Here is a 23,400-nt window from a genome sequence, read left to right on the forward strand (position 1 = left end):
ATGAGTCACACCCACTCTCTTTCCCTTCCTGCCACAGAGCTGCAACCAAGCAACACTCCCACAAGTATCTTTGTATGTAAATGTAAACCTCCTCAACCAATTCCTGCTTCACGGTGGCACATTTAAATGACTGGACAGTATAGACCTGCCATTTAACAGAGACAAAGGCTTATAATGACTTAAAAAAAAAAAGTTGGATTGTTAATTCGAAATGATGGACGTCTCATTTTAATATACACCGTAAACTATGTTGTTATGGGAAAACAGGTATTTGGAACACCACTTATGAGGACGGCAGCTGTTTTTGGAAAACAGGAAGTATACATTTACTGTGAGTACAGACAATCTGTTTGCTGGCTCCACGCACAAGTCTGTTTGGGTTTCCTCTTGAAATGTTTCTCAGTAGTGACACAGATTCTCTAAATTCTGCAATCTGGCTCCGGCTCGTTGCCCTGAATGGCCCCAGACAAATTGGGCTACCCTTCAATTGGATCCTATTAAGCAGAACATAAGACACTGATTGGATGAGGCTTTGGGATGACATGTTCTCCTTGATTAGCTAATTCCATTCTCACTAACCATCCAAATCCTGTTAGTCTGGGCTGGGTTAAAGCTGCTCACTCCTCGAGAAACTCTGTTCACCCAGTAAACGATCCATTACCCTCCATAACCACACAGCCAGCTGCTGCGCCAGGACTTATTAGACGACTGAAAGCAGCTTATTCAGAGAGGAGTCACACTGAAAGTTTCTGCAGATTATTCTGGACATTCTTATTAAAGACACACTTATTATTTGTCCTTGTTTATTGTAATTGTTTAAAAAATTCATATCTAGCACCTGTCTTATTGTTATTGTTACATGTTAGTATATTTAACATGAACCAACCAGAGAAGTGGAAAGTTCTCTTTCTGCATCATATATATATACATAATTTATAAAAAAAACATAAACGTAGAACAAAGTCTGATGATGATGAAAGTGGGAATATTTTTTTAATTACAGTACCATTACTTATGTTGTCCAGTTATTTTATTGCTAACTGATGATAATAACTTAATTGTATGCAGTTTTATCAGCACAGAGTATGTGAGTAAATAAAAAAAATCTTTGTGTGTCATGCACAATAAGCTTAGTTAACGTTGATAAATATATGTCCCTTTATGTGTGACGAACGGCAGCGGCATGCATTGTAAATTTGACAATGCATTTACTATGAGTGAGACGTTTGACTGAAAACAAACCATCACCAACAATAAGGTAGACGCACTTTATTCCTAAAACAGAAGCTGCACCATCAGTAGCGGCACACAATTATATGTACACATATACACACACAATTACCTAAATCTGTTATATAAAATATATAATCTGACAATGTACCTTTGAATTCCTCTTCAGAGCTCATTGAGTTACTGTGCGAGAGACTCTGGAGCCAAAGCAGACAGAGAGGTAAGTCTCATCCACTCATTGGGTGGGACACAAATGCCCAGGCCAGCTTTTACTTCATTTTATACAGCATGGCAATAGAAAGGTCTGTACCCTTTGAAAAAATAATATTCTAAAAGCAATCTACAGCAAATTCACTTGAATGGGTTTTTTCCGTGTTGTAATTGAGAAAATTACACTTTTTAAACCAATTCCTTTACAGTGAGATGTACACACCCTCTGGGATTTGTAATATATAAAAGATATTAAGCATTAAAAATTCCACATTTAAAAACTTACAATAAATAATATATGCAGGCATTTCATTAAGATAAAATTTCATAGATTGCAATCTACAGTCATTTAAAAAGAATTTATTCTCCTTTATGAAACGTCCCTTGATCATCCAAAATGCTAAAATGGATTCTTGGCATCTGATTGATTGATTGATTGGAAACTTCCAGTTCTGTGAGATACACCAGGGAGAGGAGGAAGAGGAGGAGGAAGAGGGAGATGCTTCCTCCACATTTGCCCTGATGGAGTGTAAGGTCCTTTTTGAATGTCAGGGATCCTTCATAGCAGGAAATCCATAATTCGTGTGAAAGATCCCCTCCAATCACATCTCAGCAGTTTGATCCCGTTCTTAGAGTTCAGAGCATGTTCATGATAAAGTTGTACATCTGTGTGAGCACCACAAAGTGAACAGGCAGACAGGAGCGCCGGTCCTGGGTTGCAGGGTCGCATGTCAGCCAGGAGAGGGCGTTGTATTGCTCAAGAACAAATCTGTCGGGCAGGAGACAGACCTGTTAATACATGTTAAATTGTAACTGACATCTTCCTTATTTTGAGGCATATTGTCTTCATACCTGAGCACATCAGAGGTGTGGTTAGAGTCCAGGGGGTGGGAGTGTTTGCTGTGCAGCAGCTCGTCTGATTGGACAGAAGACACGTGCAAGTGCAGAGAAGCCTGGGGGAGGAAAAAGATGGTGTCCAGTTATTTAAATGTATTTCTGTGATAAAACAATTCCCTAAAAAAGGGCATGTACACCCCAGCAGCGATGCCCCTTTACAGAAATTACAGATGAGTGACTCACGGCCCTTTCTGTGAATTATTTTCAAGCACACTACAGCCATCAGGCACCTATCCAACAACAGGCTTATGAATGTGACAGAGTGACTGGTGTAAACATTAATGCTGCATGCTGTTGAGCTGCATTGAGTAAATGCTGTTTTCTCTGCACTCAAACTGATTTAATTTCATAAACTGTCATTTACCAAATCAAATGATTATCATTTTATCAATTGCTTTGGGCTTTACAAAGCTGAGATCATTCAATGTTTTCGGACAGTACAAAGTTTAAAATGAATGGCTGTACATATTTACCTTGAGGAAGAGTGGGCACTGGTTTTGGGCTTGAGGGCAAGCTGACCAGAACCAGTCCGGCAGCAGCCCAGCCTTTGCTGTGGAGACAAAGTAACCCAAAGCCATAGGCTGCTGGAGGATGTTTAGAGCTTCCTCGTGAGACTCCATACGGTCTGCACTCTGACCCTGCAAGTCAACATGAAGGAACGTAATGAACAGAGCACCCATGTACAGTCCTTCTATATCCTGCTTAGTTGTTTAAAATATCTTGTTTTAAACCTTTTATTCAATGACGTAAACTAAAACACAAGAACTGACTAACATGTTTCTTCTTAATCTTTACCATTCTGACTGATTTTATCATTTGGTAATAAAAAAAAGGGGGGCAGACCTTGCTTCCATCTCCGCCCTGATGGTAGTGGGAGCCAGGAGAGTGAACAGGGGAGGTTGTAGGAGAGTTAGGCAGAATGTTGATGAGGTCTGGATCCACCATGTCATTGTCAAACAAGTCAAAGATGCCCATTCCATCAGATCCATCTGCAGAACGAGGGGGAGACAAAAAAAAAAAACAAACAAAAAAAACAAAATCAGTGACTGTGGCTCAACTGTACCAGGATGCAACAGAATATGTGGAGGTTGGATATAGAGACGTACCAGGATTTATGGGGTTGAAGTTGATGTCGATTGGCTCTGCAGTGTTAGTGTTGACCTGCACCATGGCTGAGGTGGGGAACACCAGGATGTGTGTGCAGGATGTGTCCTGAGGTGTGCTGAGCTGCGATGTTTGCATGTTGAGCGTGGTGCTGCGACCAAACACCGATCCTGTCGACACAGAGTCTGTGGAGGCCAGATGGAGAGGAGACCATCAGATGCAGATTCTTTGAAAACAAACTTTTAGGTGTTTTTTGTAAGCATATTTTTACCTGGCATGATGACAAAGGAACCCTGTGGCTCCATGGCAACCAGACAGGCGCTAAGTATGCTGGGAGTGTCAGCAGCAGAGATCCCACACATTCTACATGTCTCCTTCAGACGCTTACTGAGGGACTGCAAGTTCCTCCTGCTCAGTAGTATACTCCAGTCTGGAACAATATGAGCATGTTAATGTCAGGGCAACCGCTGCAGACATCTGAGTGTGTGGATGTGTGTCTGTGTGTGTAAGCACCTCTTAGCTCGCCGTGACCCATCCTGCCAAGCCGTCCAATCACAACCCTCCATGGCAGTGACGTCACCTGCACCAGGCCGAGACACCACTCCCACAGCTTCTGCAGACCCACACGTCGGGCTGAGCCCTTTTTCCTGCGTGCTCTGTGACAGCATCACACATACAGTTAACTTGGTGAGTGATCCTGTGGTACTGAGACATATTTGTATGGACAAAGACGTGTACCTGTTGGGGACATCGATGCTAATGATGCAGGTCTCCAGCAGTTCACCATGTTGGTCAGTGCAGGAAGCCAGCAGCCAGCGTTGGTCGTGGGAGAGACAGTATCCAACAAACAGGACGTTGTACTTCTGTGAGGCCTCGCCAAACGTCTCCCCAAGTTCAGTCTGCTTATCTTTCACCGGAGCCAGAATGAAAGGCGGTGTGTACAGACGCAGACACTCGGGCCTCTGCGGAAAGTTTACAACAACATGTTAAGACTGTGCTGCCCAGATACACTACGAGTACCAGAGGTCAGAGTAGGTTCTGATCCATTACCTCTGGGTTCTTCAGGGCCATGTCAATGGCAAGACCGGGGCCAAAGCCCGTCAGAGCTTTGAAGTTGGTGGAGTTGGGGAGAGGCCGACGGCACTGAGTGAACACGGAGAAGGCCAGCGACTTAAGGTGCTGGCCGTAGACGTGGCGCTCCCCGCTATGCACCGGCTGCAGCAGATACTGGCAGGGAACAATCTGACAAGAGAAAAAAAACAGTCAAAAAACACAGTACACCAAGTTGTTGTCACATTTGTTTTTGCTTATAGCTTAGTGCTAATTTAATGGAACACTGAAATCAAATCAAATGTCAAAAAAAGTATTTAATTATGACCTTTAACCAGCTCTATACTGATACTGCTATACTAAAGACTAACGCCTACATGGTACTAAACTTTTGCGGACACGCCCGTGCTTGTCTCTGTGTCGACAGGGCCCAATAGTGAAACCATTAGCACGCTTGCATCTCTTGTGTTTCTTAATCCCCTCTGGCATGTTGATGCAATCTTGTGTCACTGTATCAGAGGTGTGGCAGTTACCACCTCTATTAGTGTATCCTAATGATTCCCCTGCGTATTCTCACCTCCCTTTGTGCCCACTGGCAACCTGCACTGTTGTAACCGAGCCCACAGAGTAGCTGATTATCAGATAGACTAGCAAGTCTAACAAGTTAATTCTCAACCTTTAACAGATAATTATAAAACAAGAAACACACAAAAAACTGCTGTACCTGCACTGAGACTGCATTTCTGATGTGAGCAGGCAAGAACTGCAGCATTTCCATGTAGCAGCGTAGCAGGCCGAGTGTGTAGGTGCTGGAGTGGACCTCTCTCTCTGCGTCTTCATAGCTAAACGGGTCTACAATATACACCACTATGGCAGGCGGGTAGGAAACAGCATGGGACTCTCCGTCTGTTGGTTTGCCCACTTTGTCTCTCTCCATTGTGCTGTTTAAAAATCAAAGAAAAGCAGGTCAACTAAAAATGAGAAAAATGTTTACATTAACATACTAACAGATGAGTCATATTGGTACACAAAGCTAGAGAAAAAGGACAATGTTCCAAGTATAGTATTGTTACAAGGTATGTTTTAGTAACATACCTTGTAAATTATGAGCCTTTCATACTAGATTAAAAAAACCTACTGACATAAACGTACTGCTCCGTCAGCACACTTTTCCTAGTTTCAAGTCAGAGCTGCCACAATGTGTCACTTGTGTCAATGAAAACTTACAATCTTCAAGCATGCACTGAAAACCCAAAGGGACAGAGACAGCTCAAGCCACTGTGTCTTTTCCTCATCAAAACTGGAACATACTCTAATTAGCCAACGCAAAGCAGTGTTAGCCCACCTCTCTGGTGTCTCAGTGGGCCCTTGAGTTGGGTTTGCTGAGGGTCCGTTTTCTGCCATGCCGGCGGCACCCTGTGGGTTTGACTGCAGTCCGTTTTGTGATGTGCTGCCCTGCAAACCAGCTGTCCCAAATGGCGAGTAGGAGCTTGGCTTGGCTGAGGCCATTCCCCCGATAATCTGAGAGCCTGAGGAGGACGAGGAAGGGCTGCTGTTGACCTGGGCAGAGCTGGTGCTGGAGCTGGTAGTGTTGGCGCTCTGGAGTCCTGAGGAGGTGCTGGAAAAGCTGGAGGTCTGCGAGGAGGAGGAGGAGGAGGCCGTGTTTGGGCTGCGCTGGGACAACAGAGAGCTGTCCAAAGACTGATCTGATAGGTATGGAGCTGTAATAGGTTCAAGAAAAAGAAGCAAATATTTAATCCTCAAATCATGTGAGCTAATTCTTTAGTGTTTTAGCATTATGAGAAAACACGTTACCTAGATCATAACGGCACACTTGAGCAAAGAGTTTGAGCTTATTAAAAGCTTCATTGTTTCCTTCTCTGGCAGCCATCTTAAGAAACCATTCACTGAGGGGCTGCTCTGTGATACTCCTGCCGTCTGTGGTGCCGACCTTCAACACACCCTCTGGGTGACTCCTGCAGATGGGCCTGTGTTGCCCAAGCTGGCAAGCCTGTCAAGACAATGGAGTGAGTGTGAAAATGACACAAATCATATTTTTGGAATGTCAGTACAAAGAGGAGGTGCCTTATGAACTTCCAGGTGCTTACCTCGTACATGGCACTTAGATCTTTGAAAAAGGTCTTTGCCCCACGGAGCAGAGCCTCATTCTCTGGGCAGATGACAACATAACCAACATCCCTCTGCGAACCAAAGGGATCCAGGAGAAGTTTCTCCCAGTAGGGCAAACCAAAAGGAGACAGTACCACAAAGTCATACTCATACCCAACCAAAAAGGTCGGGATGGGAAGAGGCTCAGGTGACTCATCTGTACCTGTGGTGAAAGATAGATGAATGATTCCTTGTTTCAACAATAACAAGGCACAACAATACCCCCAAAACATCAAGGTCTGCTTACCATAAGATCCCCTTCCAGCCATTTTGTGAAACTGTTGCCAGGTGAGTGGTCCCTGAACACCCCAGGAACGCACACTCCTCTTCTTCTGAATAGTGTCCTGCAGCACAGGCTGGAGGGACAACAACATCCGCAGGACGTCCTGAGAGAATAGTTTGCTCATATCTGCTGCTGCACAAGACAAAAACATACAAAGTGTTTAAAAAAAAAACGCTGGTTTGATGTTAGAAATAAAATAAAAACAAAGTGATAACACGTACATTTGCATTTTGGCCACTGATGAAGACAGGTGCTTTTCACTAGTGTTTCATCTACTTTGCCTCCTGACATATTGTCCATGAACTGCCTGCCATGCTCCAGGGCCATGTAGCAGTCATTATAACAGTCTCTCTCCTCTACCCTCAGGAATGAACTGGGGGCAGAACCCGGCTTGGGGTACTCCACACCTGCCATCGGAGCAAAAGGATTGGTGCACTGGTCCTGCAGCAACAGGATGAGCTCATCAGGCGGCTTCTCTTTCAGGCTGCCTGCTTTGTGTGTGGTGGAGGCTCGCATTTCTTCGAAGCGTCGCTCTGTGTCCCGACTGGCGTCTGAACCCCGTCCCACAACATCCAGTTCATCTTCAAGAAAGAGTCCGGCTGACTGGCCAAAGCGCCGGTTGGAAACGGCACTGAAGCCACAAGTGCAGGGATACTGGGCCTCACCATTGTCTTTGAGGTACACGCCTACGTCTGCTCCTCGGATGTTCATATTGCAGACGCACACACAGCAGCTGTCGAAGTTGCAGTCTTTGAAGAGGTTCATGACTGACTCAGAAAGAATGAGAGTGACGTAGAGGCTGTGAGCCTCAGGAATGGAGGGCACGGTGGCTGGCTCAACAGAGCTGAGGGGTCGACAGGTGGAAGGTGTGGAGGCAGGAGAATAGAGGTCAGAATTGTCATACTTGAGGGAGCCCTGGACACTGGATGGGCCTCGAGGAGTCCGTGGAGTGCGTGGGGTGCGAGGTGTGGGCACAGAGAAGCGTGGCGTGGCTGGGGAAGGCAGGATGCCCGCGCCACTGTTGCTGGGAGGAGCGCTGTTGGTCATGAAGGGTGTGTGGGTCTGGGGTGTGTAGGTCTGGCTATAGTCTGGCTCCACACTGGGGACATTACTGTTACACAAAAAGGCAGAGGTTAAAACTAGCACAAAAAATGTTCAGTGCATATTAAATGAAGCCCAATGTCTACAAAGCATTTACCTGTCTTTGGTGAGGAGATTGGCGCTCGGTGCTGGGTTTATCAGTTCCATTTTGCCCATGGTCCAGCTTGGTGTGTAGACGCAGTCCTCTGGCAGTTTGATAGGCAGCAGACACTGGCTAGGTAGCGTCTTCAGGGGGGCATACATGGAACAGCCGATGATTGGCTGACATGTGTCAGGCTTGTACACAAAGGAGAAGTCCTGAAAGCAGATACACTAGTAGTTACTTAACAATTAAAGCAAATTAAAAACAGTGAAAAACAGTGATGCAGCTAGAGCCATCCCCACTTTGTCATTCAATGTACTGTACCTTAATTTCAGATGGCTTCGGGCTGCAGAAGCCCTCCTCCACCTCCATCTTGAAGTGGTTGTTAAGCTGGCTGCCTTCCAGCAGGGTGAGGCCCGCCCCAGCTTCCAGGCTATCCTTGCTCCCGGAGTTCATGGGAGAGTAACCCTGCTGCTCCAGGGAGGGCGGGGTGGGAAACATCTGGTGCAGGTCTGCTGAGCCTAGACAAATAAAACATCATTACTTTTCTTGAAACAACATGTTAATAGATAACAATGTATGATGAGGATATGTGTTGTCTCCTCACTTATGCAAGACAGGGGATCTAATGTGGCCGATTTAGGGTCTTTACAACCAAACTTGTCCTCTGTGCTAACTCCAGCTCTTTTGGATCCAGGCTGTGTGACAGGGAAAAACAAACGATTCACTCAGTACTTCATTTCGGTGCTTAACAAGCCTTACAAGCCCACATAATATCAATCCAGAAGTCCAGAGAAGTACTTCTGTGCTAACAATTTCCACCATCATACATACCGCTAGCTCATCTTCATCAGAATTGAAGATTTTATCCAAGTCACTGTAGGACACAGCCAAATCATTCTCATGGATGAGGCTGGTTGAGGCTGAAGGTTTACTGCCTGATGGACCCTGACCATCTGCAAGGCAAAACAAGTTAGTACAAAGACGTCAATTTAAAAAAGAAAAACCCAAAAACTTCATTTTAACAACCACACAAAATGAATAAATGTTTACCATCTGCAGAACTTCCACTTCCTTCATCCAACTGCATCAAGATAAGAACAGAAATTATTGTAGTATATGTATCTTCTACTATTTCTACAAGCATATTTAGAGTCTGGTTTTAATTTATGTAACACAACAAAGGAATACTTCATTTAAAACATTTCCTTGGTTTAACGCAAAGAGACTTCACAACTTCAGCTCAAATTAGACTGCCTAAAAACAGGGATCCTTACAGCAACTATAGGCCAAGAAGGATGTAGCAACTTTTTATGTTTACCTGTGATCTTTCTCAGGACTACACACTGCTCTACCAGGACACAAAGATTTTACCACAAATGGTCCTCTGAGTATAAAGCCCACCTTGTGTTTCTTGCTGCCCTCCTTCTCAGCACCAGGCTTGTCCTTCTTCTCGGTAAAGCTGAACTCTTCATCTCCCTCTACAAAGGCGTAAGGGTCTGGCTCCTCGCTGTATTCACCATCTCCTGTAGTAGGAGCAAGATGGCTATTTCTTCTCTGAGCATAAGTCCTTATCAGCTCTTGGGACACCTTCAGAGGCTGCGAGGAGTCCGACATCAACCTAAGAGGAGGTAAATAGTTAAGAAACACTAACCTTTGATATACTGCTTTGAGGATAAGTCATTAAGTACTTACTCAGTGACAGAGACTGCACTCTCTGTCCCTCCACCTCCCCCAGAATCTTCACGGATTTTATCCACAGGCAGCTGGGGTGTCAAGAAGTTGGAGGCCTTTTTCTTGGGCAGTTTGAAATACTTCCAGGGGTCATGGGTGGAATCTTCACTAGGGCTGACGGCTGATCCTACAAAGACAATGGGTTCCAGGGTTTCATTGTAGGCTGGGGGGAAGGGCAAAGGCATAGGCAGGTTCTCGAGCTGAGAATCCTCTGATGAGCCCTTTTGTGGCATCAGACAGGTCTCCACTGATGGTGGATAGAACGGTTGGTGGATGGGCGTAGATGAGTTCTTCATGCCACCTGGAGTCATGTCACTTTCTCCGTGATCACATGGGTGTGGGCTGAGAGGTGGAGGAGGCGGGGATCCAACAAGGTCTGCAGAAGGACCGTGCGCATGCAGCGTGGGGGCTTTGGACGGCACTGTGTCCACATGGTGCAGGCTGGGATACGAGCCCTCTTCCTGTGATCTCAGGCAAAGCCTCTGGGTCTGTGGCTCCAGTGACTGCTCCTCGCTGACGGAGTTGCGGTGGTGAAAAGGCGTCTGTGGCCTTTTCTGCTGCTTCTCCCCTTTCTCCAGCTTCTCACCCAGCTTGTGTTTGGGCACTGGTTGAACAGGCTGTCCTGACGTAGGTGGGTGTCCTGAGGTGCTGCTGGATCGCTGTTTCTGATTCTTATGTCTGAAAAATGGAAAAACAAATAATGCTTTTCAGATACTGTGTTTTAATGTTTAAAAAAACTATGATAAAACTAAACATACCTTGAGCAGTTGCAATGTGGCCTGTGTGTTTGCTCCACAAAGTTCCAGAGACCAGTTTTGTCTGACTCCTCCTCACACGTGCCATTTGTCAGGGTAGTAAACTTCCTCCTATTAAAAAGGGAGGGCGGGCAGACAGACATTTTATTGTCAGCATGCTGGTATGACTTTGGTTAGAAATGCTAATTTTGAGGAAGAGAGAGAACATACTTGTTCCCTGTACGGTTTATGTTATACTCCTGCCACACAGTCTCCACCATCTGGCTGGCCAGCCTGCGAGGGATTTTGCCCCCATGAAGAGTGTTGTTAGAGCTGTAGCCATCGGATGCAGAGGACAACTTGAGCCACCTCTGGGCCGGCTGATAATCTGAGGTGACAGCAAAAAGATACAAATTGTTATGCGGCCTCTTGCAGAGATAAAGGCTGATGAATGTGGATATGTATTTATTTCTTACCAGTCTGAGCCTCCTCTGGTGATGTAGGAGGAGTCAGAGTGACAGAGGACATGGCAGGATCTCTGTGAGCAGCCTGGCCTTGCTGAGCACCACACAGGCTTCCTGAGGTGTTGGCTGAACCCTGAGGGACCACGGCAGGGAGGTCAGTCAGGGGGAGGAGCACCAGGCAGGAAGGGTAAACCATCCTCACTCCGGCTGAAACCAAACACATGTATTTGTTTCAAAACTGCACAGGAAATTAACAAACCTAAGCAATGTTGTGGTCTTCATGGATTTCCTTATCAGACTAGCGATCAAGCCCCCCCCGGAGTCTTACCAACTAGAACCTCCACAGCTGCCAGGGAGTCATCTTCCCAGTCCGTATCTTCCATCTTGTCTTCCTGGACCTCCTTGGGGTTGGGGCTGATAGGATAAAACTGCCTCCACTCCTCTATGAGCTTCTGAGTAGGGTGATCTGACATCTTAAAAGCCTGGCCAGTGAGGGTCCCATTCAAGCCGTACGGACTCAGGATAACTACAGAATAAAAGTAATTACAGCCCAAAATGTAAAACAAAGTATAACAAGCTCAACTATTTGCATTTATGTCTTGCCATCTTACCCTGCAGGGGGCTGGAGCTCTGCTGTGTGAGGCTAAGATGCTCCTCGCTCAGTCGCTGAAGAGGCTGATGCTGAGCGATCTCCACGCTCGTGCACACATTGCTGTCACCGTGTACGAAGAAGGTGAACGCGCAAGAAAGGTGCTCGCTGCAGAGAGAGAGAGAGTTTAAGAGAAAAAAAGAGAGGGATGTTTTTAAAAATTAGGCTGCAAGTAAAAGCACATCATTAAGTTGAAAAAACACTTGACTCAAGCACACATTTACAAATTATGTAAACCCCTACAGGCTACTGACATTATCAGCCTAGTCTCAAAGGAAAGACTCAATTTGAATTTTTGATAACACTTTACAACACACAGGCAAATACAGGAGTCAAAAATAAACATGTGCAGTAATTATAGTCCTGAAATGCTAGGACAATATCCATCTTTATTTTCTAACTATGTCTAGAAGGCCAGGCAGCTAAATGAACTAAAATAGCACTTGTTGACATGGTTGCTGTAAAACCACAGTGCACACTCAGCATTTTCCAAAGACTGCTGTGTTTACCAGCCAGAGAGGGCAGGCGACAGCAAGACTGCCAGACTCTTCTGTTAGAGGTGCTGCTCTGCCGCCTTAACACACACTCATAGAGCTCTTTATATGACAAACAGAAGCTAAACATCAGTAAGCCATAAATCACATCCTCGTCTACCAACGGCTCTTTTATGTAGCTGCTAAAACCTCTCGGAAACCATTGACAAAGTTGCCAGAGGGAACCGAGCCAAAAGAGCTGTGCATCAAACACGAGGCGTCCTGCAAGAACACAGCCAAAGCCCGGCAGCTCAAATTAGCTTGTCAAGGAACTCTAGGGTTCCCCAGGTCCCCTCATTCTAGAGCAGACGCTAAATCTATGTCACCACTCTTATGTACAAGAGCTAAGGAAATACAGCAGCGTGGAAAGCCATTCCAAGGCAGACAGATATATTTATATGCCACTGCTGGCTCGCTTCAAGCTTGTATTTCTAAAAAAAAAAAAAAAGAACAACTGAGAACAGTGTGGGCATAAAACATTACACTGAAACTGTCACTCTTTAAAATGGTATAGAATTTACGCCACGGGTGAGTGATCTTTGTGGAACCAGGTGAAAAAGTGTAAGAAGAAATGCCACACCATCTATAAAACTTTTACAGGAGTTAAAATCAGAGCAGCAGATGTGGGATTACAGTAACTACTATAATGTCACATGTAAAAAAAGCACCGTTTCTCCCATTGAATCCCAAATTGTGATATAAAACCCCAGAAATGATACTAACAAGATGTTCAGACTGATGAGGACATCAAATAAAACTCCTGGATAGATCTTATGTATCATGTGCAGTATTCAAACACTGCTGTCAACAAATGTCAGATTTCACAGTACTTTCCGCTTGACGAAAACAGCCAACCCCACATCGGCACATCTTAACCAATACCTAACCTTAACTAACACTTTGCCCTTTAGTACAACTCAAGCCACCTTGTTCTACTGCCAAATCATCTCAGCTTGTTACTCTGTATATGTTAAGCTGCACCTCTATTAATTTGGATTTAGAAAAGATGCTCTGCTTCATTGCTAGTACTAATTTACCTAACCATTATTCTATACACACACACATATATATGAAAAGACTGTGTGACTTCTGAGCCTTTCAACTCTTCCTTCTCATGATTTTATTATAAGAACATCTGCAGGAAGCACCAAGATTCAATAAAAGCAGCTTAACATTGGCAAAAGTTGAAGCAGTCGGAAATAAAATCAGTCGGCGATTATTAAGCAGACACAGAAGCACAGAGGCACCGCGGCTTTGCCAGTCGGACTGTTCATACCTTTGCAATACCTTTGCAGACTGCCGTTAAGAAGCAGGACCTACCTTTTATTAATGGTCTTCTCTTCCTTTTGGTATGGCTTGACAAACCACTTGCCGATGCGAACGAAGCCGCGGTTCATGAGGCAGCGCTCCAGCAGATTGTGAATGGCTTTAAACAGAAGCGTTCGACACTCGTAGGACAGGCCACTCTCCCACTCGCCGTCCTCCTCACCTGAAACAGGACAGATATGTAGCTGTTAGCAACCAGGCAGACCTGTGTATCTGATGAAGCCACATGCTAAATGTAGTAACAAATAAAATTATTCAACTCTGTAACTGTGTGTGGCAGAAATTTAACCACAGTAATGAAAGATATATCAACAAGGGAAGCTTAGTCAGAGGGATCCTCTGGCCATCAATGCTTCTTGCTCTGCAAATTAAACCTTCCAGCCTGACCGCGAATTCAAAACAGTGTTTCCAACTCTGCCTCTGTGATCACTAATCTGCTCTGTCTGCAACCAACACTTGACCCTTGTTGAGACAGGAATCATAATACCTAATACCTGGTCAGTGTCTGCCCCTTAAGGGGCATTTTTTTGTTGAATACCAACAAATCATTATCCAAAGAAACAGGACTGTCAGGTGTCTGATGCACAACAGTGTGGTCTAACTTTACCATTCAAGTCTGTGCTGCTGTGGCTGAGGGCCAATAGATTTCAGGAGGCCAGACATCAGTTGGGCTTTAAATACTTATTAGACTTTGTATTTCATTAAAAGTGCATTCGTTTTCTGTGTGGCAGTTTAGAATAATTGGCCTCATTGTCAAAAACTAAACATGTTTAAACATGAACCCAGTTTACACACATGTATTTATTCTGTCACAGTAGTGCTAGAAAGTTTCTGATCAACCATTACTTGTATGAGTTAAATACATTCCGATATTGTAAGAATCTAGAATTGTGCAGGAAATATGGAAATGCTCCATCACATACTTGAGAGCTCATTGTGGATAAGCTCTGCGAAACTGGGGTCATCCCCCCACCAGAAAAGCCAGAGCTCTCTGCGACCAGGGGTGTGGTGCCTTCTCCACACACTCAGCACATCTGCCGCCAGGCATCGGCTGAAGCTGCACAAGATAGGGTCCTCCTCAGTCACAGGGAAAAGGATGGGCGAAGAGGTGGGTCCTTGCCACACAAAACGCCGCCATTTTATTCCAGTCAAATCAGCCTAAAGAGAAGCATAAAAAAACAATGTGAGAATGAACTCATAGCATAGCTCCACAGGACCAATTGTTACTTGTTGACTGCATAACTGAAGATGTGTGTTTCTGTGACAAAGCTGAAGCTTGTTTTTGTCATAAAGAAAATCATTTTAAATAAAAAAAAAAAAAAACACCTGATCTTAGAAGCCTGCTGACACTGTGGAAAGTTCAACTACTCTCATGCTTGAAATCAAAAAGAAAAATATATACTGACAAAAAAGGTTAACAGTGCCACTACTACCTGGAAGACAGTATAAAATCAGGTCATTTTGTGTAGTTTGTAACAGGAACCATTAAATTTAACATCCTACATCCACAAGTTTAAATACTGCTGTGCCATTTAAATTATGGGAAAACAGGTTTTAAATATTTCGTCTGTTGACCTGTTAGTATCATGTAGGTAGCATTTATGCTAGCTTAACATCTCTGTAACCATTGCAGTGTAAACATACAATCATGCCATATTTACGATCAGGCCTTTAATTACAGTTGGTGTATAAGGTATGCTGTCTGTGTTATGAAAGTTAGCTTGATCACGATTTGCATGTTGCAGGCCCGATGCCTTCACGCCAGTCTGCAACTGACGTTACAAAGCTTGTTGCCTTATTAGCCAAAATGGCTTTCTGGCCTCTCAGTGTATCACAGCTAACGCAAGCTAGCACACAGAAAACAGTGTCTTACCAAGCAGAAGAGGTTGGAGTGGCAGTCCTCCAAACTGGCCCCGTTTGGTACAAAGCACGAACTCATTCTTTCACTGCGTTGTTGTAACGTTTAAGTCCATTGTCTCAATCACCATCGGGGCAGTAGCTGATCCGAATAACTCGCTGGCAAAGCGATGTTCAGTTGTAATTATCCAGTCAAAGCGCTGATCAACTTGCTAGCTACAGCTAGTTAAACAGACAACTTCTAACCGGTGCTAGCCACCACTAGCCTGGTAGCTAAGCTAACGTTAGACAGGCAGCCAGACAGCGTCAACAGTAAGCTTCTAGCTATACGATTCATCAATCCTATTTGAAATGTATTGTCTGATCTGGTTAGCCGCAAGCTTGATGCTACATTATATTAACATCAAATAGTTAACGATAACATAACCTGGAAATACTAACGTTAAATCCGACAGCAGAAAAGTTATATGCGCAATAAAAAATACGAGCATGAAAACTAAAAAACTTTACGCCAAAAGCTTAGTCCCTGGTGTGCTAATGCTAATGCCAGCTAGCTGATCTGAAACAATTTCAAAGCAAAGGAACTCTCCCCTCCCCCTGATCTCTCCTAGCCTGCTAGCACACAAGCTAACATACCAGAGCTCCGGCGCTAGCTTGCTAGCTAAATAAAACAATTAGCTACACCGTCCTCCGTTTCTCTAAAACCATCGCAGTGCTCCGTCATATTAAAACTACCCTTAAAAATAGACGAAATGGCAAATTTGCGAGACAACTCATCGGCTACTCTCCTCTGCCTGATCCATGGGTCCTGCAGATTTCCATTATTTCAGTTCATGGATTGAATTCTTTAATGGCGGCCAGGAGGACAACTCTGCCTCTCAACTCCTATTGGCCAATTTGTGGTAATGGGGGCGTCATCCGGCTTCAAGTAGCTCCATGACTTCACAGTTTACAAGATGAAAGCTCCAGTGCATCTGTCATACAGCGGTCACTCCTCACTGATGGCTGTTACTAAACATATTTAGTATTTACGGCAGCATCTGCTGCATGCAATATATTTAGAAAATGCTTGCGTTAACAAATATATGCTGCAAATAATATGCACATTTTTAAAATAAATGTAAACATCAATGCAGTTTTAACTGAGTGATGTGTGCATTCTGCAGATATGAGGAAAATGTAGGTCATATTGTGCAGACAAAGATGTGTTTATTAGGTAAATAATGTGAATCACAGCTGCAAGGTTTGTTGCCAACTTTTGTCCTCCACTTAAATAGCTCCTGGTGTTTAATGGCGTTAAGCACAAAATGTAAATATGCTTGTTTTAATAATGTGTTTTTAACTTGTATTCACTTCAGTTCAGTGCCACCCTGTTGTATCTACGCTGCCCACAGGGCGGAGACTCTCTCTCACCGTGTGTCCCTCCCAAAGAGGCGGGGCCAGAGCAGCGCGTCGACAAAATGTCAACAACATGCCGGAGTCTGCTTCCACAGAAAGAGAAAGTGAGGAGGAGATGAGGGACACGCAGCAAAGAGGAGAGGGAAGCCCTTCGTCCTTTAACGTCGTGTCTCTTATATCTCAGTTCGCAGATGATAATTTAACCCTTGTGCGGGTAGGAGCTTCCTTTGTTTGAAAGCTGTGGCGCACGGTGCAATGTGGTTCATTAAGAGCAGCCCGCAGCAAGCTAGCAACAGCTAGCATGTCTTTAGATGTGTCTGTGCAGTCTGCCGCCCTGACAGCTGCATCTTTGCTCTCTTGTCTCCCTCTCACACAGAACATTAGCACAGGATTGGCCATTGCTGGTGTCATTGTAATAGCAAGGAGTATCAAGCTGGTAAGTCAGGTGCAGAATTAGGAACAGCAAGAGGGGTGGTTGATAAGTTTGTGGCTTGAGGTAGGAGCAGGTGAGATGCAGAGCTCTGTTTACAACATACACATGTGCTGCCGTATTTCTGTCAGTGCTACCTCACCAAAGAAGGGCCAAAAAAACACAACAACCCACCTTCTGAATTTAAATGAGTCTGGTCTGATATTACCACACAGCGGCAGCTCAATCAGTGTCAACTCTCTGGGTCCTTAAACTCCTCCATAGGCCTGATGAGAACTGGATTCTGCACAGCATACACATAAACAACACTGTCATTCTTGAGGTGCGTCCTGTGCATTCCCTCGTGGATGAAACTTGGTTGCACCACCAGGCAAATCAGTGATCAGTCTGCAGGCAAAGTGCTTGTCCCTGGTTCCTGGGATGTAAAGAGAGTGATGCTGGTGGACCACCTGGGAAAAAGGTCACAGTTATTACACTGGTTTCTAGAAACAGTAACTCCATGAAGATCTTTCATGTAACACAAGTCAACAGTGATTAGGAAGGTGGATTTTGAAGTCATATAATAACACCCACCTGATTTCTCAGCCCTAGCAGGTCCAGATTGACAGTGATAACAATTTAATTGCTGGTGGGAATTACTTTTCGACGCCAGCTTCTAGAGTGTATAATGTAGTTGTAGGCTATGTGAAAAAAAATGCTCCAAACCTATCAATCACCAACAGGTGCGTATGTATGAGGCATTCTGGTACAATACAAATCTCATCTGCATGTTGTTGAGTGATGATAATGTTTGCACTGAGTGCAAGTACAGTTCTTTAATTCTGTGTCCAGATCACAAAGTTTCAAGCTGCACATGAGATCCCCGCTCGTTTCATTGAGAGGAATGTCAGCCTACGTGGGAGAGTTCACTCCGTCACAGAGAGTGGACTTGAAGTGGAACATGTCCCCATTTATCTGCCGGTTCTCACCCCTCTGCTTTCAAAGCGCACAGGTAACGTCAGAGGAATACCATCCAGAGCTAATCATTTGTTACCTACTTGTTGTATGAGTGTGGAGTTTATCCTTCACAGTGCTGCTCCTGCTTCTGCCATCCGTTCAGCTGCATTATAACTTACAGCAGACTCAGCCTTTCATCTTGTTACGGCAAAAATGTCACTGTGACATTTTTTCATTGTGAAGTTAGTCTCAGATAGATTGTATCATGGAGTCATGACAGAGTGGCAGGTAAGCCTGTTATCTGCTGTATCAAATCATATAGTGATACTGGCTGTGCAATGAAACCAGGGGTCTTATGCTATATATAGAGTGCAGTATCAGCACTTTTAGTGTGAAGGACCAGCATGTGTCAGATTCAACCTTTGTCCCTGTAGTCTTCAAGGTTGATCAGATCAATTATGTGGAATCATTTGCTAAAATTTTTTAGATCTGCTACTGAACATAACATTGGCTCAAACTCCACCAGTCGGCTACAGGTTGTGCTCTCAGTACTTCCTCTTTGTCTTCCACAGATGTGTCCATGTCCCCCTTGTTGGTGCATCTTGCAGGAGTTGAACTGACACCAGAGGGAGTAACCTGGCTACAGAAGAACCTGGCACCTGCCCAGACTGTGTGGCTAAAGCTCATCACCCGAGAGGACGACATCCTGCACTGTCTGGTGTCGCAAAGCAAAGTGAGGCCTCTGATAACTTTGACTAAAGCAGGGAAGCAGGGAAGAAACAGCAGCTCAGTCAGACTGTTGTCCTTCATCTCTCCTGCAGGGATCGCTGTGGAGCTGTTGTATGAACGAGGAGCTCCTCAGACTCGGCCTGGCTCGTACTGCCCCCATGGCTGGAGTCCTGCCCGACTCTCGACTCTACTGGCATCTCCACAGACGGCTGCACAGGGCAGAGTTGAAAGCTGAGAGGAAGGGTCGAGGTCTGTGGAAGGAGGACAGCCTGTGGGAGAGGACTGCCACGGCCATCAGGAATAACGCTTTATTCAGACTGATCCAGAGGATCTTTAAGAGAACATAACTGATTAATCCAAGACACGAGACACTGGACACATGTCTTTGTTAAGGCTGTCTTAACAGCTCGAGAAAGGTGTACAAACACATTTGAAAATATTTAATAACTTAAACATGAGGAATAAAGCCAGTTTTCAGTTTTCAATATTCCTATTTTTTAATTTTTGTTTTTAATGTTAGAGTCTTGCAAGTAAAAAGAGTTTTTGCTGATGTAAATACTTATATTTGCCCTCTGATTCTCAGACAATTTCTGCCCTTTCATTTCGAAATCTAACTCTAGCTGCTAACTTTAAATCCTTCTCTCAGTGCAGGTGTTTATGTGGAAGCATGCAGGGCTGTGAAGGTTGCCAAATGTGATGGTTTGCTCTGTTGGGTTGTCAACGTGTGCAGCTCTTGTTCTTGCTTAGAAACATTAACACTTAATTGATACTAACATTTAAATGTTTACTTTTCAGCCGTTAGCCTTTCATTTGTGGAGTCTGTCAATCTGGGAATAGGACGGATGTTCAAGGATCCAGCTGTGTCATCCTTTGCTTCCAGGTAAAAGAAAGATATTAGATGGAACTGCAGAATAATGACCCAAAACTCCAAATTCTTTGTGTAAACTTTTTGTTTACAGAATTTGGAAATTAAGTCAAAGGTAATAAATAAAAGTCAAAATCCTTTTTTCCACATAATAAACTTTCCCTCTGAACTGTACTATGTGTCAGATTTGCTCCTTAACATTTTAATATGTCTGAAACTGCATAAAAGTGAGAACTTAATATTTAACCTAAATCCCATTCTGCCTGTTGCAAAGGTTTATTTTTACTTTAGAAGTTAGAAATGATTAAAAAGGTTGTTAAAAGCTTCGTCTCAAATCCTGATACTAATCCCTCAGCTTTCATTGCCCATTAAAACCTCAGTTAAGCATAGCCCGGTCTGCTGGTGTGTGTGTGTGTGTATGGGGGGGACACCCCACTAAACACATGAGAACCGGGCGGGGCATGTTAAAAATGGAGAGGGGGGGTCCACTTGTCTGCAGTTGCTATAGAAACACCAAATGTGAAACACAAAGCGAACCAAAGGCCAAACTCAATATTGGTCACCCTCAAACCCCCTGGGAGCATTAAATGTTGTATGCATGTGTGTGAGGGGGTCTTTAAGTGCCTATGAGGAGGGCCCTTTCAGCTGTAATGTGACCAAGACATTAGAGTATTTAAGCACTTATTACACTTATAACACTTATTAGATATTTCTGTTAAAACAAGTGAATAATTATCAATTAATCTTTATAATCACCACCTGCTCCAAATGTCCTATATGCTGCTCATGTCACTACATCGTGTGCTGTTTGATTGTTACCCATGCTTCATCCATGCAGGCCCGAGGAGGAGGAGGAGGAGGAGGAGGCGCTGCAAATGAGGCCAGGACTGTGTGATGTGTCTTGTAGGGGTACAGATTGAGGGGGGGTCTCAGTGTAGTGAGAGGTAGCAGTCAATCCAATGGGCACAAGGATATTAGTGCAGAGGGGAGGAGGGGGTCACAGGGGTGTAGAGGGGGGGATTTTGGGTCCGAGCACAAAGGCAGGAGAGGAGGAGTCACAGTGGAAGGGAAGGAACAGGCTGCTGGGGGGGTTGATGGATCAGCTCTCTTTTGTTGTGCAAATGTTACTAGCGACTGTTACTGCCAAAGAGCCATGTGATTGGTGGGCTGGTTTAAATTGTAAGGTGCATTTTAGGCTGATGGCTGTTGCTGGCAGACTTTGAACTGTCACTGAAGGAGTGGGAGGGAAAGCACGGCTTAGAGTGAGACGCACAACAAGGGGGGAGGCAGAGAGTTTAAAAAGCCACTGAAAGTTTGTGCTGCTGTGCTTGGAGCTTTAAACATTTTAGTTCAGTCTGCATAGTTATTTGTGCAGGTAGGATGGATACACACACAGACACACACACGGCATCCAACTAGAGTGTGTTTATCACAAGATATTTATAATAAGTGAGGAAGTGAGTGAGAAAATCACTTGAAAAGTCAGAAATCTGTTGAAAGATCAGGGAGGAATTGCTTTGAAAAAATACTAAAATAAGTGTCAAATATAGTTTAGTATTAAATCCACTTTGAAGAGAGCAATGTATGGGTAACGTGGGTAAAAAGGACAGTGAAGATATCGGCTTTTGACTGTTTAATTTGTCTGTCGTCTGCAAGACTGAATGAAGACTAAACCCGTCTCTCTGCTCTCTCCTATTAAAACCAGTCCACTCCAAGGTCCACTCCAGGCTTTCCCTCACTCACTGGTCCCACAGCGGTCGTAGTCATTTGAAAAGGCTCCACGCTTGATGTAGTGGTGGCTACTCAACCACACAGTGAAGTTGTTGGGACCTTCTCTGTCTGAAAACCAAAGCATTGGGACTACTCCTGATTTACATTTTGGCCTCCTGATGCCATGGGTGTCCAGTGCCTGAAGGACATGCTGTACTACCTCAAGTGAAAGTGACAAGTGGAAAATCTGAAGTAAAAAAAGGTGAGTAAGCTGATGCTTCATGTGATGTTTTTTCTTTTGTAAATAGAAAAACAACAAGCATGACATCACAGTGTAAGATGCAACTTTAAATCCCTGTTTCCTTTCTCACTTTACAACTTCTGGGGAGTTCGCTGTCACTTTAAATTCACTGTTGTTAGGATACTGTGTGCAGTATCCAAGCAGCTGTGCACCTGTTAAACCTGTGTGTGCCTGGACACAATTAGTCTCTGTAAAACAGAAACTCAAGACATTTCAGTCCTTATCTTTATTGCATCGCTCCAGCTGAAACACAGGCAGCCAGGCTGAAAACACTTAGATCATTCTGACCATCGCAGAGTGTCTCAGCTAACATGTCATCTTTTTTGTCTTATATTCTGGCTTGCTTGCTGCCACAATCAATAATTATTAATCAGTGAAATTGATAAAACACTTTCTATTTCAGCTACTTTTAGGCAATCTTTACCATTGTGGTTTAACAACAGGGATTTGCAGCAGGGGCAGCATAACAAAGGCCTTTATTACACTCAGCCGGTAGCCATCCCAGAGAAAAAGAGATGGGGCACTCCCCCGTCCCTCAGCACGGTCCTTGGGGATTTTTTGATTTGATTTGAGTGGGTTGTGTGTGTGGTTGGCTGGGTGGGTGTGAAAGACAAAGAGATTTAAAGAGACAGAGAGTGTGACACTTGCTCAAAATGCACACCCCAAACCACAAACGTGAGTTTAGACTGTCCATCTCTGGTGCTCATGTCTCCTGATGTGCTGTCAACATCTAGTACAGGAAGTGTCAGCCTCAAGTTAAAATTCAACAGCTTTTCTCCACAAACACACACACACACATGTAAGCATGTATAACACTGTGAAGCTTTTCCGTCACACAACCCACATGCACTGTGAAAGCCCTGTGTGTGTGTGTGTGTGGAGGAATGCACCAGCCGTAAAGTGACTCCCTTGTTATTATGTGACTTGGAGTATTGTGAGCAGTGTATCAGCTTGCTGGTGTTGGGTTGTTGGAATGGAAACATGACTCTTTGTGGGTGCTGTGATCCCTCATGAATTATTGAAGTTTCTCGGTGGAAATGGAAAGGAGGAGGTGACAAGAGTGAACAGTTTGGGATTGAGTTAAGCTGCACTGTGAATGCATATGCAGTATGCATGTGTGTGAAGGTGGACAGTAAACTATAAAATGAACAAGCCGTCCCTCTGTGTTGCTGTCACAGGCCAAAGCCGCACTCTTGCATGTATCGTCCTATGCTACATGGAACATGTAGACAGGTTGAGTCTAAACCCTGAGAGTGAACGTAAAGGATTGCAACAGGAGGGGGAGAGGGAGAGGCTTCAAATAGATCTGGTTATGACCTTACCCAACACTCAGTCCCACCATAGAGCAAGACGACCCCATCACAGACACACCTTGTCCCACTCACACGTGCAAAGATAAAATAAGACTAAAACCTACCTAAAATGGAAACATGACATCAGCAGAGATTCCTCAGTTTTTTTCTGTTGTCGTTTCTTTTTACGACTCCATAAAGTCACCGCTATGTCTGTTAACAAGCTCAGATAGCCGCACTGATCATCCTCCTGCTTTGTAACACAACGCTGTAACCTCAAGGTTCCCCGTGTCTCCTTATCAGGTCAAAAGGTCAC

At 44.4% G+C, this 23,400-nt stretch overlaps 3 protein-coding genes across 3 annotated transcripts in view; 2 read left to right on the forward strand and 1 right to left on the reverse strand.

Annotated features, from left to right (window-relative positions):
- Nucleotides 1-1,784: 1,784 nt before the first annotated feature.
- Nucleotides 1,785-16,303, reverse strand: med13b (mediator complex subunit 13b). Its single transcript, XM_028419151.1, has 30 exons — nt 15,440-16,303; nt 14,490-14,724; nt 13,561-13,729; nt 11,670-11,815; nt 11,387-11,584; nt 11,071-11,265; nt 10,826-10,982; nt 10,619-10,726; nt 9,822-10,538; nt 9,531-9,747; nt 9,180-9,210; nt 8,961-9,082; nt 8,734-8,824; nt 8,451-8,647; nt 8,142-8,341; nt 7,165-8,054; nt 6,908-7,075; nt 6,600-6,823; nt 6,307-6,502; nt 5,837-6,212; nt 5,216-5,432; nt 4,492-4,683; nt 4,180-4,403; nt 3,955-4,097; nt 3,713-3,871; nt 3,444-3,626; nt 3,181-3,326; nt 2,811-2,975; nt 2,293-2,393; nt 1,785-2,209 (listed from the first exon to the last, which is right to left on the reverse strand). Exons 1-30 carry the CDS (start codon nt 15,503-15,505, stop codon nt 2,077-2,079), a joined length of 6,366 nt encoding a protein of 2,121 aa, XP_028274952.1. The 5' UTR covers nt 15,506-16,303; the 3' UTR covers nt 1,785-2,076.
- A 25-nt stretch (nt 16,304-16,328) lies between these two features.
- On the forward strand, nt 16,329-19,393 carry c18h3orf33 (c18h3orf33 homolog (H. sapiens)). Its single transcript, XM_028420092.1, has 6 exons — nt 16,329-16,351; nt 16,855-17,035; nt 17,198-17,257; nt 18,083-18,242; nt 18,760-18,920; nt 19,009-19,393. Exons 1-6 carry the CDS (start codon nt 16,329-16,331, stop codon nt 19,261-19,263), a joined length of 840 nt encoding a protein of 279 aa, XP_028275893.1. The 3' UTR covers nt 19,264-19,393.
- A 357-nt stretch (nt 19,394-19,750) lies between these two features.
- The window catches only part of plch1 (phospholipase C, eta 1), a 46,658-nt gene continuing 43,008 nt past the window's right edge, over nt 19,751-23,400 (forward strand). Inside the window, exons 1-2 of the mRNA XM_028419667.1 lie at nt 19,751-19,796; nt 21,487-21,753. The gene's annotated coding sequence lies outside the window, so the exon portion shown is untranslated. The remainder of the gene's footprint in view (nt 19,797-21,486; nt 21,754-23,400) is intronic.

The sequence above is a fragment of the Parambassis ranga genome, chromosome 13 (genome assembly GCF_900634625.1).
Source record: "Parambassis ranga chromosome 13, fParRan2.1, whole genome shotgun sequence".
NCBI lineage: Eukaryota > Metazoa > Chordata > Actinopteri > Ambassidae > Parambassis > Parambassis ranga.

What these genes read in the sequence shown, in the direction of transcription:
- med13b (XM_028419151.1), bottom strand. Translation starts at nt 15,505, where the DNA reads ATGAGTTCGTGCTTTGTACCAAACGGGGCCAGTTTGGAGGACTGCCAC. An exon ending in GAGAAGACCATTAATAAAAG is followed by an intron (nt 11,816 to 13,560) that starts GTAGGTCCTGCT and finishes CTCTCTCTGCAG; the next exon opens with CGAGCACCTTTCTTGCGCGT. An exon ending in CCCACTGAGACACCAGAGAG is followed by an intron (nt 5,433 to 5,836) that starts GTGGGCTAACAC and finishes ATTTTTAAACAG; the next exon opens with CACAATGGAGAGAGACAAAG.
- c18h3orf33 (XM_028420092.1), top strand. Translation starts at nt 16,329, where the DNA reads ATGGGGGCGTCATCCGGCTTCAA. An exon ending in GGGGCGTCATCCGGCTTCAA is followed by an intron (nt 16,352 to 16,854) that starts GTAGCTCCATGA and finishes TCCCTCCCAAAG; the next exon opens with AGGCGGGGCCAGAGCAGCGC. An exon ending in GTCTGGTGTCGCAAAGCAAA is followed by an intron (nt 18,921 to 19,008) that starts GTGAGGCCTCTG and finishes TCTCTCCTGCAG; the next exon opens with GGATCGCTGTGGAGCTGTTG.